Raw genomic sequence first — 21,458 nt, 5'->3', positions numbered from 1 at the left:
TCATGGAACTCCGAAGTGACTTCTAATATCCTCATATTTTCCAACAAGGGGTCCTTTATTTAATATAATACACAAGTTTTAGTGAGTCATGTGACAAAAATTACATCACTACTCACCGTTTATAACTGATAACATAAGTAGTCACCGTTTATAAGGATATAATTTACAAGATATTCATGGCTTTTGTGTATTACTGTATATATTGAGAGAGAGAGAGACAGAGCGAGATATTAAAATTAAAGACATTAAATTGTATAGGAATCAGATCTTTTAATCCTTTAGGCTAGGGGTTTCTTTTTAAATAAGGGGCGTTTCCATAATCTGGACTACCATTTTTAAATACTATAAAAGGTAGAGAAATCAAAACAGTAAAAAACAGGGTTGTTTAAATTTGACTGTGTGGAAGACAGGATTCCCAGAGTTTTTAGAACAGGTTCCTGGATAATACATCACAACAATTGCAGTTGTAAATAAATATAAATAAGAAATGCACCCAGAATATTATTGTGAAGAAGGGCTGCATGATTCAAAAAAGGATTGCCACATGGTTACCCAATAGATTCTTCAATCTGTACCAAGAAATGTTGTAAGAAAAGGAAATAATACTCATTACAAATATTGGACATGGAGGTTGTGGGAAAGGTACACAGAATCATTGCATTGCACTTTTATATAGATAGTTAAGGCAGCAACAAGAAAATATTTAATCTCAGTGTTGGAAAAAAATATTGCTGTGATTACAGACACATATGGCTGTGTGGAATATTCGCAGCTATAGTATCAGGCCAGTCTAAACAGGGATACACTAACTGCAGGTGTACTATGCAGTCATGGTTGTCCTTGGGAGGTGTAGTTCAACAACTGGAGGGTCACTAATTATTGTCCTTAAAAACTGTTCTGCAATCAAGACAGCTGAAAGACCAACCATCTGGGAACAATGAGGTTCCTGCAGGCTAGTTCTTGTACAACTCTACACAGCACAAAATGCTGAATAGTGAATATTATAATTATCCTTCAGACTGATATTATATTGCACTCTCGATGAGCAAAAAGAATGGAAATGAAATAATAACAAAGAAATAGGGTACACATTAGGGGGTATACATTAGGGGGCATCTACTTTCCCCAAGGTACAAGTGTTAGAGCACTAAGGGGCGCAACAGTTTGCCCCTTTATGCTCACTTAAACAAGCAATTGTACCTGGGGCAATACCGTACTCTTCAGACTGAAAATCCAGTATTAGGTGCAGAGTGCAGCATCGCAGGCCAACCCTATCCCCACCAACCCACCCCCTTTGTGGCCTGCACCCTCTGTGTGTCTGAATGAAGTTCAAGTTAGGGGCCATTCAGAACTGAATAATGCAGTCAATGTTGTATTTGTGGGATCAATACCAGATCAGTGCACTTTTTAATAGGCTGCAGAAAACTGCAGACCTGCACTAATGCAGAAACAAGGGAGTGTACAACCGGAGATAAAAATGCATGACTGCAGGCAACAAATCTCCTAAAAATACTTCTCTCTCTCTCTCTCTACAATAACTGAAATCACTGATGGTAAAATCTTTGTGTTGCTTACATAGTTAAGTTGGGTTGAAAAAAGACCAAAGTCCATCAAGTTCATCCCCTCCAAATTAAACTCAGTTACACACACTCACAATGACACCTCCATACAGTCCCAAACTATATATGCCCATATCTATATTAATTGTACATTTTAGTATCACAATAGCCTTGGATATTATACCTATCCAAGAAATACTCCGAGCCACTCAAAAGCATTAACAGAATCAGCCATCACAACAACATCCGGCAGTGCATTCCACAACCTAAAACCTGGTTCGGTGATCCATTTTATGGGAAAAAAAGATCTCATACTATTTGTCTAAAATGCCCCGTAATGTACTTATAAAGTGTATTCATGTCTTTTTTCCAGAGAGAACAACCCCAACCTTGACAATCTACCTTTATAATTTAAATATTCCAAGCTAAAAGGAAAGGTAGGTAGTGTACTTACCTAGATAGTCTACTCCTAGTCTCTTGCATGAATCCAGACATGATTGTATTGCATTCTCATACCCATAGTCTCCTGGCCACAGTTTGGTGGTAAGCCACAGCTCTTCTCTCTTCACTCCACTTTCACATATTGCTTTCCCCACCATAACTTCATTCCCATATCTCTTGGCTGTGTCAATATGGCGGATGCCACATTTTGTCAAAGCATAGAGCAGTGCATTGTGGGAATACCCTCCACTATGAGACATTCCTGTTGGGAACATGTAGTATAACATTTATAGGCTAACTTTTATAAGGTGTAATACATGATAGTTACAGCATATAAAGAAGGGCGGAATTATAATACCATCATATCCCAACAGCTGTGTATTAACTGATATAAATTATAACCCCTAGCTTATGTTTTTATTATCAAGAATCCATTTTCCTTTAAATAAATACATAATTCAGGGATACAGTAATAAATCATGCTGGAACACTGATTCTAAAGAATTTCAGACGCCGTTCAGGCTTTCCCCTTTGGCAATCCCACAAACAGGTTTTTTTCAATGCTTTTTAAGTCCTGAAGTTGTTTTTTGTTTATTGAAATAACAAAATACTCATAACATAATATATACATTCCATCTGGTCTGGGTGTTAGTGGTAAGCAAGAAAATTCATATGCACTAAACTGAAAAGCAAACACAGATGCACCTAGTTGCAGTCTGGGCACATTCCTGATTTAGTAAGAATACAGGATCACACAAAATGAGAGCTGGAGTTAACAGTAGCAGTTTAGAGGCAAAGTACATTATCATATTCATTAAAAGGGATGGTTCACCTTTAAGTTAACTTTGAGTATGCTGTAGAATGTCCTATTCCTAACAACTTTATTTGCAATTGGTCTTCAATATTTATTTTTCATAGTTTTGAAATTATTTGCCTTCCACGTCTACAACTTTCAAAATGGTGGTCACTGACCCCTGCAGCCCTATTGCTCCATGGGCTTACAATTTTATTATTATTACTTTTTAATGGCCTTCTTGTTTTTGTGGCTAACTAGTCCTTTGTTGTACATGGCACCATGGAATTCAGTGAATTAAAATGTGCACAATTACTCTTTGAATCAAATTACATGCAATTGCACTGGATTGCATTGTGATGGTGTCATTTGTACTCAGAGTCAAAATTACATCTGCACCCATTCTTTTAAGGGGAACTATCACAAAAATGAAAATGTAATATAAGCTTCATCATTCTGAAATAAGAAACTTTCTAAATACAATCAATTATAAATTCTGTAGCGTTTCTCATAGAATTAAATTTATGTTCACTACCCCTCTCTCAGCATCTGTTTCTCTTCATTCTGTCTTCTTGCAGCAGCTGGGTGTCAGATATACATTGACATTTAGATCCAATACATCTTATGGGGGGGGCTTCCTTTAGTAGCAGATGAATTATACTCACTCAAATAACTGATTCCAGTACAAACAAAATGTAACAAAATAACTGCCTTTTGCACAAATTCTGCATGTAGAGAGACATGATGTCTGGTGATTTTAATAGAGTGAGCTCTAATACATTTTCTAAGCAAAAGAGAAGATATATTGCATCTAACTGTTAATGAATATCTGATACCCAGCTCCTGCATGAAGAGAGAATGAAGAGACACAGATGCTGAGAGAAGAATAGTGAATTACATAGTTACATAGTTAGTTACATAGTTAATTTGGGTTGAAAAATACAAAGTCCATCAAGTTCAACCTCTCCAAATAATACACACACCCCTCCCTACTTTTAATTAAATTCTATATACCCATACCTATACTAACTATAGAGCTTAGTATCACAATAGCCTTTGATATTATGTCTGTCCAAAAAATCATCCAAGCCATTCGTAAAGGCATTAACTGAATCAGCCATCACAACATCACCCGGCATTGCATTCCACAACCTCACTTTCCTGAAGATAACCTTGATTATTTTATAAAAGGTACAGGATTTATAATTGATTGTATTTAGAAAGTTTCTTATTTCAGAATGCTTAAGCTAATATTACATATTCATTTTTGCGATAGTTCCACTTTAAGTGCAATTCCACTGCACATACTGATGCTGGTAACTCTAGGAACCCAGGAGCTACTGCCATTTTTAAGGTGGTGGTGACTCCTTTGTATCAACCGGCACACCGGGCACAATGGTGCTTGGTGCCAAAATGTGCTATGCAAGGATTGAGTTTGGATGCAGTACATGATCAACTCAACTAATCTATCTGAATAACTAGACTGAAGTTGAATTAGTGGGACCTTATATTTGTATGGCCGTTGCATGGGGCTAGGGTTTGAATAGTGAGGAAAATGTTGGCGTTGCATTGTGGTTTTATCAGGCCATGGTTACCCGAGAGGAATGAGTAGTGATTTCCACACTGATACAATTTCACATTGGAAAGTATGACTTTGCATGTTATAATATAAAATTGCAAAATTTTACAAATTGAGTGGAAAGCAAGTTTCAATCCAAGTAAACCAGCAAAAAGCCAAAAAAATAAATAAAAGAGGTGCTTGAGCAGGGCAGGCACAAAACTGAAAAATGTGTTCTGCAAGATCAACACCGATTTTCTCTGAAATGTGTCTGGTTCTGATTGAGAAAAAAATGATACACACACAGGAGTTATGTAACTGTGCCACTTCCACTCTCTGCCAATTTCCCAGTAGTTAAGTTGGCTTGGTAGGATTCAAGAGCTGCTGCTTGTGAGAGATGAGCTGTAGAATGCCAGGCATAGGACGAATGGACATTATTCAGAAAGGCTGCCAGCTAGCACAAATCCTCCTTGTGCACTAATGACTTTGGCAGAACACTCAGGAAAGCAAAAACTTTGCAATGTCAACCTGTTATGGCACAAAGGCAGGATGTGCCCATCGTGGAAGTGCCCTCTATTTCATTGATTTCTGTACATTTTCCCTATACATGCCTCCTACCTGGCCACGTTTTGTTGTCTTTATAAACAAAAGCTGTGTGTCCACATGTCAAAAGCACTGCTTAATATAAAGTATCTTGGAGAATTCACACTACTTTAGAAGTAATTTACCATCAAATACACGTGGCAAGACCAATGCCTCACTTCAGGCAGCACAGTATGGGATGGGCAAAAACAGCAAAAACATTCCACAGAGCAAAATCAAATTTGTGAGCCCAATTCCTATGGCAATGGAAAGATTTTGACTCTGGCCTCATCTCAGGTGGAGCATGAGAGAGGAAGGCTGTTAGGAATGGTCATGGAGAGGTGTTAGAATAACTATGACCTTCCTAAATAAAAATTAACACTGTAAGGCTTGTGTCCCTTGTGAGGAGCACCTGCAATTCTGGTGTGACCCAAAAGAACTCCTCACATATGGCAGGAACTACCTCTTCTGCTCTGGAATTAGACTCCCAATGACAATGTTCACATACCAAAATTGTTCTTAATTTAGTTTGTATGCACTTTCTTGGTTAGGTTTATTATAAAATGTTCCCTTAGACACAATATAAATGTACAAAAATGATTTTGTAAAATATAAGGATATTATAAGTCACTGAGGCTTTCTACTGCCAAATAAAGACACAAGGCAGAATGCTTTTATAGAAGCCATGGACATCCAAGGTAACTTCTGATATCCTCAGCAAGTCTATATGAACAAAGATTGGACCCATTATCCAGAATGCTCAGGACCTGGGGTTTTCCGGATTTTCTGTAATTTGGATCTTCGTACCTTTAATCTATTAGAAAATCATTTACGGTAAGCATTGAATAACCCCAATAGGCTGGTTTTGCTTCCAATAAGTATTAATTATATCTTAGTTTGGATAAAGTACTAGGTACTGTTTTATTATTACAGAAAAAAATGAAATCCCATACCTATATGTATGTATGTGTGTGTGTATATATATATATATATATATATATATATATATATATATATATATACACACACACACACACACACACACACACACACACACACACACACACACACATACACACACACACACACACACACACAAACAGGGCAGCACTCCGCTTTCAAATCATCCCTGGGTGCACTGTAAGAGATTCCATATTTATGCTAAAAAAGACCAGCAACACCGGTATTTCTTATAATCAAAAACAATGTATTATAAGGTGCATGTACAGCCAACGTGACGTTTCAGTCCCCTCAGTGACCTTGAAAATAAATAAATATATATATATATACACACGTACATCTTTACATGAATAATTCAATCACAAATAAAAACAGAAATTAAATTTACTTTATGGAGAAGACAGAACTAATTCTTTCAGTAAGCAGGACATGCACAGAACTTCTAAAGGGCTCCACTTGATGTGTCCTTTATAACTCCTGCCAAGTTAGTAGGGGAGGGGGGTCTCTTTTTACCCTCTCAGTCTTTCCCACCAATTCTCAGACCTGTTCTCAGTTCAGTCAAATTGTTCTCGGATCCTCAACTTTCAGAGGTTGCCTTGGAAACTGGTGAAAGAAGCTTCTTTTTTTCCATAGAAATCTGGCCAATGGGAAGGCCTGGGGCCTCTCAACAGAAATCAATTGAGATTTCCAGGTTCACTGAACCCATTTTGAGCAGCACAATGTGCCAGGCTGGGTATGAGAGGGTGAAAAGTACTCACAATGAGAGACCAATGCTTACTTCAAAGGTCCTCTTTCCTCCCTCCCAGTCTCCAGCACCCCCTAATGCATTACTTCAGCAGCAACAGTTACCCGGGTGAGGTGAAATTTCCTACAGAAAATCCACTTCTTTAGAAAGACAGAAACGGTAAGCAGAATAAATCATTTCTGGCTTGGGTCAAATCCCAGATTTAAGTGCCAGCATATAGGAATATGCTGCTTTTCACAAAAACATGATTCTTGCTTAATGAAATAAATGAAATGAATTCTAATTATATGACTGTATCAAATAGAAAAAGCTGCTTGTTTGGGGAAAGTAATGCTAATGGGTGATTTTAATTACCCAGATATTGACTGGAGCAATAGTACTGCAAGGACAGTTAATGGCAACAAGCTTATAAACTTGTTGCATGACAATTATATGGCACAAGTTGTTGAAGAGTCAACTAGAAACCATGCTATCCTGGATCTAGTGATCTCTAATAGCCCAGAACTTATAGCAAATGTGCAAGTAATTGAACCCCTGGGTAATAGTGACCATAATGTGATCTCATCATGGTGCAAAAAACAAATATACACTGGGGCAACAAAACCCCTAAATTTCAGAAAAGCTAATTTTAGCTCCTTAAAGGCTGCTATTCAGAGCAGAGATTGGGCATTATGTTTTCTGCTAAAAACACAGAACAGAAGTGGTTGTCCTTTAAAATGATATTAAATCATTACTGTTCTCAATGTATTCCTTAAGAAATAAATGTAGAAGCACTAAGAACCGCCTCTACTGTTTTGAGCCAATATGTGGATTAGGTCCAGAAAATTAAGGCTCTAAGGAACAGGGTGGTGTCTATGTCTATAACAGCTTCCTTCCTTAGCTCATTTCAAACACTCTTTGAAGCTAACAAAAATATGACAACTTTTCAGAACAGGGGACTCTTCTCCCTTGAACACAAAGATAAAGGATTTCCTGGTCTTTGATTAACGACATTTTAAGGTAGATTTCATCATTTTGTGCCAATTCAAGTTTTAATGTAAAACATTCAAACATACAAGGAATTAGGGATGCACTGAATCCACTATTTGGGATTCGGCCGAATCCTTGGTGAAAGATTCGGCCGAATACCGAACCAAATCCAAATTTGCATATGCAAATTAGGGGCAGGGACGGAAAAAGTGGAAAAATTCTTCTTTTGTGATGAAAATTCCTGTGATTTCCCTACCTGCCTCTACTTTACATATGCAAATTAGGATTCGGTTTGGCCCGGCACAAGGATTTGTGTGAATTCGAATCCTGCTGAAAAAGGCCAAATCCTGGCTGAATCCCGAACAGAATCCTGGATTTGATGCATCCCTACAAGGAATAGGCAGCTCTTGCACACAAACCTAAATACCAGAAAGCAGAAAAAATATATCTTCCCATGAAATATTGTACATAGGACATATTGTATAGGGTCACTTCCCAAAGACACAATAACCTATAGCAATAGACATATGGATCTATATACACACAACAGTTTCTGCTTCGCAAGGTGTTATGAATCACTACACAATCATATCAGTAAGGTGAAAGCAAGAATAGCATTACACATCGGGGGGTAGTGGGGATGATAAAATTGAATTGAATACATATCTAATTTTCTCTATTGTGTACAGTGATGTGGAAAGTGCTGTTGCTTTGGAAACAGGCAAACATTGAATAAAACAGTTAACTGCCAATACAGGCACGCGCATGTAACTAGAACTTATGCTTAAACACACATTATGCCAATTTAATTAAAATTGCATATTGCCGAGTTACTTGTTTTAAAACAATAACATATTAGTAGCGGTTACTAGCAGTTAGGCAACAGATTCTGAGCTCTTTATAAACACCCCCCTGCATTCAATTAAGTATTATTCTGGGGGGATCATCTGTGTACTGATAATTTATTTCTATCTACCTCACAAAATCAAACATGGAATATCTTTCGTTTCTCCCTGTTCCTTGTTTTGATTTGAAAATAACGATTCAGACGGATCCCAAATGTATTGGTCCTGTAACCCCCAAACCCCAAACAAGATTGCGGGTGACTAATGAGGAAGCAGGCCCCCTTTAGGACCCCCTGAACTCTGGCTAAACATAGATAAATGCATAAAAAAAAAATATACTAACTTTGAGCTCCTTCAGTTGGACTTATGTAGTAAAGGTGCAGAAATACTATCTGATCTTCCAGATATAAATACCTTGTTCCATTGTGACGTTATGAATTCTGGAATGTGAACTTCCTCTGCTTTCCATAATGGGTGGTGAACAGATTCTCTGGAAAGCAGAGGGACTTCAATTCGCAGAATCCATCAGCTCAAAATGGAAAAAGATAAGGGAGAGTTGTATTACAGTCAAAACATGTGTGTGGGGGGGGGGGTAAGGAATTGAAAAGCACACACTCATTGTTTCCTTTCAATCTGTGGAATCAGGTTTGTCTGCGTAAAAATATTTATTTATGTACAGATGGCGTTTATGCACATTTTTTATATAAGCCCAATAAACAAAAATGGGGGCTATACTTTAAGCATCATCAGGAAACGCTCAACTTCCAAGTAAAAAACTAGCATGAAATTAGTTATTAAAACAATAAAATAAATAACATACTAACAAAATAACCTATTTTATTGCTAAAAAGGGGGTGTGGAGACACACATCCCTCACCATATCAAGTTGCCTTCCCAAATGGTGAAACGACTATAACAGATTCATGTAGTTCCTTTCAAAACTGAGTGACAGATTTTATTTTGTACAATTTATTATTAATAATGAAATAAATTGTAATATGAAGAAGCATTAATAAAGCACTAACATATACAGAATATCACATACAAACACAGGAGATAAAGAAGGTATTTTACATTAGAGTTTATAATCTAAGGGTGCAGGCAGACGGGGACATTTTTCTGCTGTGGTAGCACAGATATTAACACAGGCGACAAATCTCCCCGTCCTCTGCACTCTCTCCAGCTCATTTATATCCCTCCCCCAGTGCCATAGAAGAGAGCTTCCAACGTAAAAATAAATAGACATGTTTTCACTGGACAGACAACAATAATCAGTCCTTAGGAAAGACATGATATCTTGTCTGATGCACTTCTGGAAATTACATTCAGACAATGCCAAAGGATTAGCAGGTTAAAGCAACAAATTGAGATAACAGCTAACTGAAAGTTTATTTTTTCTTTTTATAATCTGTCTGACTCTTTTGTATTAGACATCCACTAGGCATTAAAGGAGAAGGAAAGGTTTAAACTAAGTAAGGCTTATCAGAAAGATCCATCTAAATATACCAGTAAACCCCCAAAGAAATGCTGCTCTGAGTCCGCTGTCAAAAGAAACACAGCATTTCTTTCCTTCTATTGTGTACACATGGGCTTCTGTATCAGACTTCCTGCCTTCAGCTTAAACCTCATTGCCCTGGGCAAGAGCATGCTCAGTTTGCTCCTCTCCCCCCCCCCTCTCCCTTCTCTGCTGTAATCTGAGCCCAGAGCAGGGAGAGACTCAGGCAGGAAGTGATGTGACACCATGTTAATACTGCAGCTCCTATCCTAAACAAACAGAGAGTTTCTAGAGCTTTTTATTCAGCTATGGTAAAACATTCTACAGAATAAATATAGCATTCTAGCTTGCACTATTGCAGCTGATCTATTGGCAATAAAATGCTTCCGTAGCTTTCCTTCTCCTTTAAGCAATCTTAGATATATTCGAACTATATATTTAATACACTTACTTGGAGTCAAGATTAAAGGCATTCTGGCAATTTTATAAAAAAATAACTAGTGTGCCTTCCCATGGGCTCAATTTCCTCAAGATTCACATAATTAAGTTGGGTTGAAAAAATGACCAAAGGCCATCAAGTTCAACCCCTCCAAACGAAACCCAGCACACATACATTTACACACACTCATAATGACCCCTCCATACACTCACATAAACTAAATCTGTCCATATCTATATTAATTATTGATTTTAGTATCACTATAGCCTTGTATATTATGCTTGTTCAAGAATTCAACCAAGCCCCTCAGAATCAGCCATCACAACATCATCCGGCAGGGCATTCCACAACCTCACTGGCCTCACTGTGAAGAACCACCTATGTTGCTTCAAATGAAAGTTATTTTCCTTTTGTTTGAAGGGGTGTCCTCTGGTGCAGTGATCCTCTTTATGGGTAAAAAGGTCCCCTGCTATTTGTCTATAATGTCCTCTAATGTACTTGTAAAATGTAATCATGTCCCCTCGCAAGCGCCTTTTTTCCAAAGAAAACAACCCCAACCTTGACAGTCTACCCTCATCATTTAAGTCTTCCATCACTCTAACCAATTTAGTTGCACGTCTCTGCACTCTCTCCAGCTCATTTATATCCCTCTTAAGGACTGGAGTCCAAAACTGCACTGCATACTCCAGGTGTGGCCAAGTTATCAGGGACCTATGAAGAGGCAAAATTATGTTTTCATCCCTTGAGTTTATGCCCTTTTTTTTTTATTTGCTTTAGTGGCCACAAAATGACACTGTTTGTAATTGACAACTTGATATCTTCAAAAATCCATAGATTCTTCTTAATTAAGGAAACCCCCAACACACTGCCATTTAGTGGCATATTTACTAAAATTCATATTTTTCTAATTTTCTAATGAAACAAATTCAACCTAACTCGCAACCATGATCTGGCTTAAATTACTAGTACATGCGAGAAAGGTCGCGACAAAATCGAGCAACATTTAGATTCATGCGACTATTTAAAATTGTCACCTGAAAACTTGGATTATCAAATGAAAACTACAAATATTTAGGATAATCGAATGAAAACGAGTGTCAAACAGCCTGAAACTATCCATTATCATGAAGGCAAAACACATCTTCCAATTATTAAAGGGACCATCTGGCCATTTACTTTTACATGACTTCGACAGGTTTAAGCTGGATTTTTAGCTGCTTCAGAGCATAATAAATCTTAACAAATTCAAGTTTTTTACCCTTTAAAAATGTTGATCTTTTCCATTTTAAAAAACCTGAACCTGAAAGGCTTCATAAAAAAGCCGCTTAGTGTATAACTTGCATTTATATTATTTTTGCCAAAAATGCATAACGTTGCATTTATCAACATTGAATCTCATTTTCCAGTTTGCCAACTTAGTCAAATCACTCTGCAAAGAGGCAACATCCTGCATGGAACTTACAGTGCTGCACAATTTAGTATCATCAGCAAAAATAGAAACATTAGGATAAAACCATGCTGGCACAAACTAATATTATTATTTGCAATGAAGTCTAGTATCTTATGCCTTAATACCCCTTCGAAAAGCTTTCCTACCACTGATGTCAAACTAACCGACCTATAGTTTTGAGGCTGAGAACTGTATTCCTTTTGGAATAGAGGCACCACACCATGGCACCATGCCAGATCTCAATGAATCCTGAAAACTTAAGTAAAGAGGTTTGGCAATCACAGAGCTAAACTCATTTAGTACCCTGGAATGAATGACATCTCGTCTTGGACCTTTGTTTATCTTTACATGTTCTAGTCTCTTGAATTTCCTCTTCTTTGAACCATGCATCATTGGTTGTATTACTGAAATTGGGACTATTAAGAAGGAAACAGACAAAAAATAACAGTTCAGAATTTGCTTTTTCTCTGTTCTCATCGACCTACTGACCCTCCTCTGACATTATGGGATGATCTTCATTTTCTTTCTCAAAATTATAAGATTTTGGTAATACAGCCAGCACACTTAAATAAATGGTCACTGGCAGGGACAGTTGCCATTGCTGCTGCGACCACAGGGAAGCTGGTCAAGAAGTACTTGCATTGGATGCAAGTACCTCTTGGTCTGACATAGGATTCTGCTTTATGCCACAAGATGAAGCATACTGTATAGTGAAAGCTATCAGCAGAGAAAAATTTCTTGGAAAATGTGTGGTTTGCGTCCAGGTTCACCCGTTTAGACTTAAAGAGGATCTTCACCTAAATCCTTTTTTGCAACAAACTGTAATACTAGGCAATGCTCAAATATACATTCATTAAAAATATTAAATGATTTTAAAGTAATTTATAAATGGGTTTGCTATTGAAAGCAATATATATCTGCCTGCTTTTTTTCTCTGGACCTCTGGTTCTTACTCCTGAGATGCCACCAGACCTGGAGGAGAACTGCCTTCTGCTACTTTTGGGTGGAGATTCACCTTAAAAAACAAGAAAAGGTTAATGGCCGAGCAGTACATAATCTTACACACCCACCAATGAACAATTATACTAACCTTAAACCCTAAGGTACTATTCTGAGTGTTTTCACATTCTGTCTTGTCCCAGGGGTCCCTTGTGGTTGCTCTGAGTCATGCACATGAGTAGTTGTTAAAAGTTCAGATTTTGTTCTAAAAGTTCTGTTTTTACTCCACTGCATATGCGCATGGCTATAGGACAAGAGGGGATTTTGCTCATTAGCATTGTACTCTGGGCCTGAGTGTTATTCAGAGACAAGGAGTGCTGGTCTAGGATCTGAGGTTAGCGTTTATATGCAGTGTGGAGAGTGCCTAACTAATTAATGAAGGCACCAGGGCTAGATGGAATACAGCCTTGGGTACTAAAAGAGCTTAGTTTAGTTTTAGACCGGCCTCCATTTATGATTTTCTCAGACTCTCTTTCATCTGGTATGGTACCTATGGATTGGAGGAAAGATGATGTCATTTATATATTAAAAGGAATTATGATCTCAGTCTGGCAATTATAGACCAGTAAGTTTGACATCCGTGGTGGTCATATTATTTGTTAAGGAATCACATTCAAAATTTTTGCACATGGATGAGAAACTGGCTACAGGATCGGAAGGGTGGTTGTTAATGGTACATTCTCTACTTGGAATAAGCTCTGTATTGGGTTCATTTTTATTTAACTTGTTCCTTAATGACTCAGGGGAAGGAATTGTGAATAATGTATAGTGTGTTTGCAGATGACACAAAACTATGCAAAAACTATGGCTAAGTGGCAGATGAGATTCAATGTAGATACATGTAAAGTAATGCACCTGGGATGTAAAAATATGCAAGCCACTTTTACCCTTAATGGGACTTAAAAAAGGACCTTCAGCTGCACTAGGCAAATCCATACTGGAAAAAGTCATTGGAGTCCTTATAGATAATAAACTTGGCTGCAGCAAGCAATGCCAGTCAGCAGCTGCAAGGACAAACAAGGTCTTGAGCTGTTAAAAGGGGCATAGATACGCAATAACATTTGCTGGAGGAGGGGGTCATTTTTCCACTGTACAAAGCACTGGTAAACCCCCATATGCCATACAGTTCCAGTGCCCAAACAAGATATTATTGAATTGGAGTGGGTCCAGAGAAGGGAAACTAAGCTGGTAAAAGCTATGGAAAATCTCAGCTATGAGTAAAGACTGGACAAGTTGGGGTTGTTCACGCTGGAGAAGAGGAGGTTGTGGGGTGATATAACTATGTATAAATACATAAGGGGTCATATAATAATCTTTCTAATGCTTTATTTACCAGTAGGTCTTTCCAGCTGACACAAGGTCACCCATTCCGATTAGAAGAAAGTAGCCTCAATATTCAGAAGGGGTTTTTACAGTGAGAGCTGTGAAGATGTGGAAATCTCTCCCTGAATCAGTTGTGCTGCCTGATGCATTAAATAGCTTTAGGGGCTGGGTGGATTTTTAACAAGTGAGGAAATACAGGGTTATGGGAGATAGCTCATAGTACAAGTTGATCCAAGGACAGGTCCAATTGGCATCTTGGAGTCAGGAAGGAATTTTTTCCTCCTCTGAGGCAAACTGGAGAGGCTTTTTTTTTGCCTTCCTCTGGATCAATTAGCAGTTAGGCAGGATATATATATATATATATATATATATATATATATATATATATATATTTTTTTTTTTTTTCAGCTTAACTTACTATGATTCAAACTTTTTTTCAAAAATCTTGCATGTGAAGAATGGTTGTTAAACACAACATTTTTGGTATTTATTAAGAGTAAAAACCATGAAAAACTCCAATGTAAAAGTACGTCATCTAAAATCAAAGGCCATGTAGAAATCAATGGGAGCTGTGTATAACAACAAAGAAACAAACAAGAAATTTGAGGTTTTTGTATTCTTTGGATTTGTTTGCATTGCTATATGTTCATGCTTTTTTTTTTATTTGGATCATCTAATAAATAAATAAACTATAAGCTTTTTCTGTGCATTTAGTAGTGGTTGAAAAAACATCTATAAATAAAAATATATAAAATATATATATATATATATATATATATATATAAATATATATATATATATATATATATATATATATATATATATTCCGATTATTGATACTTGGCAGTCCAGAAAACAGAACAATTAGCATTAGGATGATGGTGATGATCCCTAAAATCAGCCTCTGCCAACTTTGAAGGCCTAAATAATTACTAGTAAAGATATTTTATTATTTAAATCTTGTTTTCTTCATTCTTTTGTAATCCACAACTAGAGCATACACGTAGGTGACATTTTGCTGAAGCTATTATCAAGACAAGCGTTGCATAATTCCAAAATCAAATGTATGGTTTAGTATGATTAGGGAGAGATGTTAGGAGTGCAGTGGCATTAAGGAAGTGCAGAATGGAAAGTGAAAATGATTGCTAGGCCCGATACATATAGGCAGGGAAGGGAATATATGATTTACAGTTAAAATTTCCAAATACAATCCATACAATATGTATGGATGTTTTAATAAAAATGGATCTGGGTTTCATGTTTAATTTGAAAATGACTTGTGTTATACAGCTTTTATGTCTAGGTGACAGACCCACTTTAAAAGTAAACTGCTGGGCTTTTTTCTATAAAGGTTTTTTTCTGTACCATCCTTAAGGCTAATTAAAATAATTAAACATTATTAAAATCAAAAAGAATTGTTTTACCACTAAAATGGATGTATGCAGCTTAGTTACTATAAAATAAAAGGCACTGATAATTAGAATATAGAGAAATTAAACCACTAATATAATATCACAAATGAACTGTTTAAACTGGAATAAGAAAATTTTCCTAAGCACTCTGGGTTATGATAATGGATTTCCAATTCACAGATCCCATACCTGTATACCTAAGCACCCTTATACTGGTGCAAGAAGGTGTTTTGTTTCATACACTACATAGGGTCCAAGGGGCAAATTCACTAACCGGCGAAAATTCGCTCGTGCAGGCGACAACAATTCACAAGTCGTAAATTTGCCTGGAAAACGATAATTCACGAAGATCCGAAGTTGAGCACAGGGTACCGAACGCTGGCGAAGTTGCACTAGCGAAAATACGCTCAGCAGTTCGAAGTTACGCTAGCGTTGGCTAATTTGCATACGACGTGCAGTTAAAGTACAATGGCCATATATGCTGCAGCAAATACATTACACTACACAAGGCCAGGGAACCTTAATAAAATTATATAGAGGTCTTATATTGCCCTACACATGTGCCCACAGTTTAGTTTAGGTGTAATATCAAATGTAGGGGGGAAGGAGGGTACCCCCAAAAAAATTGATCTTTTTCAGCCTATCACCCTGTAAAAAGGAAAAAACTGCAGCTTTTTGGGACTAAGAAAGATTTTCTACTTTTTTTTTGAGGAACTCCTATTTATTCACCTGGCCTGAGGTGGCGAAGGCAAGTCTGGCGATAGAAGCAACGGTCAGTAAAATAAAAAACTTGGGCCAATGTCTATCTCCTTGGCGAAAATTACGCCATCGCCTGTTAGTAAATCGGTGAAGTTCCAAAATGACACTTTGCCCTTTAGTAAATTTCCCCCAAAGTGTTCATCCTGCTTTTGTCATGATGACTGTTCCTAATCACTTCAGTTACACCTGTTCAGGTACTGTTCAGAACTAAAAATATGATAGGACATAAAAAATGTAACATGGCCTTGGATAACCAGAGAATCAGTCTTACTTGAAGTGTTGATATGAAAACTTTGATATCATTAACAGGACTCCTGCTATGTGAAGCATTGCACCGAGTGCATCTTCTACATTTTTAGTAATTACAACAAAAGATGTGAGCCAGCACTTCTGGATCTAACTAAATCAACCACTTGCAGATCACAGTAAATATTACAAACATTAAACAAACTGAGCATGAGATTTATTACATCTAAAGTACTACTGTCTAAGAGGTTTCAGGCAAATGCACTTATTCTTCAGTGCACATACAGAATACAAACAAACATATTTTAAATGTAAAACCATACCCAACAGGTATGAACTTAATAAACAAAACTGAATTAACACTGTAGGGCACATTTACTAAGCTCGAGTGAAGGATTAGAATAAAAATACTTAGAATTTGATTTTTTTTTTTGGCTACTTCGACCATCAAATTGGCTACTTCGACCTTTGAATCGAACGACTAAAAATCATTCGACTATTCGACCACTCGATAGTCAAAGTACTGTCTCTTTAAAGAAAACTTTGACCACCTACTTCGCCACCTAAAACCTACCGAGGTACAATGTTAGCCTATGGGGTAGGTCCCCATTGGCTTTCCTAGCAATTTGGGATCGAAGGAAAATCATTTGATCGATGAATTAAAATCCTTCGAATCGATCGAACGAATTGCGGTAAATCCTTCAACTTCGATATTCGAATTTGAAGGATTTAACTTCGATGGCCGAATATCCGACCCATAGTAAATGTGCCCCTGTGTGTTTAACATTAAAGCACTAATTGCATGCTTTATGATACCAAGTAATATAACACTACCACTGCAACAAATGTAACAAAGTGAATTACTGATAAAACTCGAACCATGTATAATAAGAGGAATCTAACAACTCCAACAAATTCTCTGCAGACCTTCTCGACAGATAACATGAGGCCATCAAAACCTTTTTATTTTCAGCATTACAGACATTCCACAGTAGTGGTGGTAAAAATGTTGATTGTGCATACATCTGACTCCTTGTAAAGCTATAGAGATATATATACAAGGATGTGTTTTTTGTCCAATTATGATTGGACCAGAGATGCAACATTCTTGCACTCGGAGTTGGATTCAAAGCATAAGCCAATTCTTAAAAAAATTGGATTATCCAGAATGCTTGGGAGCTGGGTTTTTCAGATATGGGCTCTATCGGTTATCTGGATCACTGTACCTGAAGTCTGCTAAAAATCATATAAATGAAATAAACCCAATAGGATTGTTTTGCTACCAATTCGGATTCAAACAGCTTAGTTTGGATCTCTTATTATTACAGAGAATTAGAATTATTAATTATAATGGACTCTATGAGTGAGAGCCATCCTATAATGTGGAGTTTTCTGGATAAAGGGGTTCCAGATAAGGTATTTTGTATCCGTTTAAAGCTCCCCATAGACGCGCCGATTCTTGCCGAACGACCGATTTTAGGGAAGCCCGACCAATCCATCTATATTATATTATATTATATTAATATATCAGGGTATAGTGCAATTACCCCCTGCCCCCCTATGCATTATGGGAGACTTTAATGCCTGCTTTAATCCTGCTATAGATAGACTATCTGCAGCGGCACCAGCCGCCTCGAAACTTGCCGAGTGGGCGATGGCTTATAGCTTGACTGATGTTTGGAGGTGGAAGTTTCCCGAGAGGCAGGAGTTCTCCTGCTATTCTGCCACTCACCACTCTTTATCTAGGATAGATTTAGCTCTGCTCTCCTCCGACCTTTTGCCTAGAGTACGTGAGGTCAAATATCTACCCAGAGCAATCTCTGACCATGCTCCCTTATTACTCTCCCTGGAATTACTCCCAGATCCCGCTTCTAGACAGTGGAGACTTAGTCCCTTCTGGTTAAGGAATGAGACAGTTGTAGCCAATTCCGTAACTGCCATTAAACATTATTGGCAGGATAACCGACATTCTGCTTCCCCGCAAATAACGTGGGATGCCTTCAAGGCTGTTATGAGAGGTAACTTAATAGCGTCTATAGCTGCGGTGAGAGCACATGGTAAAGATAATTTAGGGTCTTTGGAAATGGCTGTGAGAGACACGGAATCTGCTTACATACTTGACCCATCCTTGGACAACCATACCGAATTTGCGGCTGCTCTTAGACGCCTTAATCTGTACAGGATAGAACTAACTAAAAAAAAGATGCTCCATGATACAAGCACGATGTTTGCCTTCGGAGATAAAAATGGGAAACCCTTGGCATTTTTAGCCAAATCCCAGGAAACCTCTACAGCCATTCCCAAAGTTAGAGCGTGCTCTGGTGATATCCTTACCTCTCCTAAGGATATTTCCGTGGCGTTTAGCAAGTTCTACAAGGCTTTGTATGCTTCTACCGCCCACTACTCCAATGCAGAACTGCACGACTATCTTAATACCATACGCATACCAAAACTTTCTCAGGCCCAAGCTAAATTTGTAGATTCCCCCATCTCCCAACTAGAATTGGCTGAAGCCATTTTATCTTTCCCCTCCGGGAAGGCCCCTGGACCGGACGGTTTTCCTATAGACTGGTACAAGATTCATGTCAAAGAACTTGTCCCCATTCTACACGAAACACTGTCTTCTGCCTTTCGAGACTTCTCCCTTCCTAAATCATTTGCTGAAGCGACCATTGTCCTTATTCCAAAACCAGGGAAACTACTATGCTCCTCCTAAAATCCTAGCCAAAGTGTTAGCTAACTGGCTGTACAGGGTAGTATCGACTTTGGTGAAACCTGACCAATCTGGATTCATGCCTGCCAAATCTACCTCATTTAACCTTAGAAGGCTATTCCTCAATTTACAATTGTCTCATGAGAATATAGGATCCAGATTGGTGGTTTCACTTGATACGGCCAAAGCCTTCGATTCCATTGAGTGGCCCTATCTCTGGGAAGTTTTGCTTAGAATGGGATTTGGTCCTACTTTTATTAAATGGGTCCAATTACTGTACAGTGCACCCCAAGCAGCCATTAGAGTTAATGGGATTCTTTCTCCCGCCTTTCACTTATCTCGGGGCACCCGGCAGGGCTGTCCACTTTCCCCACTCCTTTTCGCTCTGGCCATTGAGCCTATGGCCATTGAGATTCGGCATTCCCCCCTAGTGAGAGGGCTTCTCTATAAAACAGTTGAGGAAAAAATTTCAATGTACGCAGACGACACACTACTCTATCTCGCTGACCACCGCACCTCTTTGCAGTCCTCATTGGGTATTGTCAAGCGCTTTGGGAATTTAGGATTACACATTCATAAGCAGCCGTCTACATTTCTCTTACACAATCTCCAGCCACTTCTACACAAATTCAAAATGACCTTGGATCATTGGACAAACCTACCCCTCACTCTCATCGGCAGAATTAATATCTGCAAGATGGTTTTCCTGCCAAAATTTTTGTACATTCTGGGCAACACACCGTGTCATATCCCAAAAAAAACCTTACTAGAGATCGATCGTATCCAATCCGCATTCATTTGGGGGAACAAAACCCCGACACTCTCTCGTGCTACTCTGAATGCCTTACCTGAACATCTAGGCCTGGCATTCCCTAACTATGAGTTGTACTACTTAGCTTCGCAGAGTACTCCCGTAGCTAATTGGTGGTGCTTTGACACTGAAAACCCTGCATCGACCTTGGAAGCTCTCTACCTTACCTCCATAGAAAGCCTTAAGAATGCCTTATATAGGAGCAGGAAGGATATAAGCCCTTTACCACCGGTACTTGACGCTACTAAGAGAGCTTGGGATGCCATGTTACACCTAACTGATAAAACGGGGTGCATTTCTCCGGAAATGCCACTGTGGGGCAATAGCAATCTAGTGCATTTTTCTACTTTTACGGAGGCAGGGACATGGGCTAGACTTGGAGTTAAACGAATTAGGCACCTGTACACCGACAATGTTTTGCATACTCTTCCCCTCCTGCAACAGGTCACCTCCCGTCCCAACCTCTCTGAGTTTAGGTACCTGCAGATTGCACATTTGTGTACTACCCAATTCCCCACGCCCCCACTTGTGCAGCATACTGATATTGAGGATCTGATATCTCGCCCACTTAAGACGAAGCTCCTTTCGAAGACTTACAAATTGCTTCTGTCTCGGAAATATGATCCACGACCCAGGGTTAAATATAAGTGGGAAGCCAGTGGGATTCAGCTAGTTCAGGATGACTGGGACGAAATTATCGAATCTTTGTACAAACCTCTTGTTAGCACTAGGGATAAACTTGTTCAGTTTAAAATTGTGCATCAGACCTATCTTACCCCACAAAAACTGCATGCTATGGGTAAACGTGATTTACCTCATTGTCTGAGATGTAGTGAACAGCTAGCCGACTTTATTCATATGATGTGGCACTGTCCAGTTGTGCAACGGTTCTGGCACCAGGTTACTCAATTTATGGGAACTGAACTAGCCTTGCCCCAGGTACTTAACCCTGCCACTTGTTTGTTGGGACTAGTAGATTCCATGGTACCCAGAGCCCGAACTAGAACCTTAATGAGACTGCTCTTGTTCTACGGGAAAAAGACTATTGCTCTACACTGGATGGGACCTTCACCCCCGACTTTGCGGCACTGGATTGCTCTTGTTAATTCTCAACTGGAACTTTACAAGCTTACTTATGTGGCAAGAGGGTGTCCAGGGAAATTTGAAGAAGTCTGGTCTCCATGGACTGAATCTCTAGCGACTTCGCCATAACTGTCACTTATTTCTCCAGCCACCTTATTGCTGTCTATTGTTTTCTTTCTTTCTTTCCTATCCTCTAATTTTTTTTGTTGTTGGAAAATCAATAAAAAGCATTCTTTAAAAAAAAATTAGGGATGCACCGAATCCACTATTTTGAAT

General features: G+C 38.3%; 1 protein-coding gene across 3 annotated transcripts in view; it reads right to left on the bottom strand.

Moving 5' to 3' along the window:
* Nucleotides 1-21,458, bottom strand: part of XB5731323.S (uncharacterized XB5731323 S homeolog) — an 83,494-nt gene that overhangs the window by 61,346 nt on the left and 690 nt on the right. For all 3 annotated transcript variants that reach the window (NM_001093501.1, XM_018259635.1, XM_041591348.1), the window contains 1 exon segment: nt 2,014-2,262. In NM_001093501.1, coding sequence (NP_001086970.1) covers nt 2,014-2,262 — 249 coding nt within the window.

Source organism: Xenopus laevis, chromosome 4S (genome assembly GCF_017654675.1).
Source record: "Xenopus laevis strain J_2021 chromosome 4S, Xenopus_laevis_v10.1, whole genome shotgun sequence".
NCBI classification, from domain to species: domain Eukaryota; kingdom Metazoa; phylum Chordata; class Amphibia; order Anura; family Pipidae; genus Xenopus; species Xenopus laevis.
This window is presented reverse-complemented; position numbering and strand designations above follow the sequence as displayed.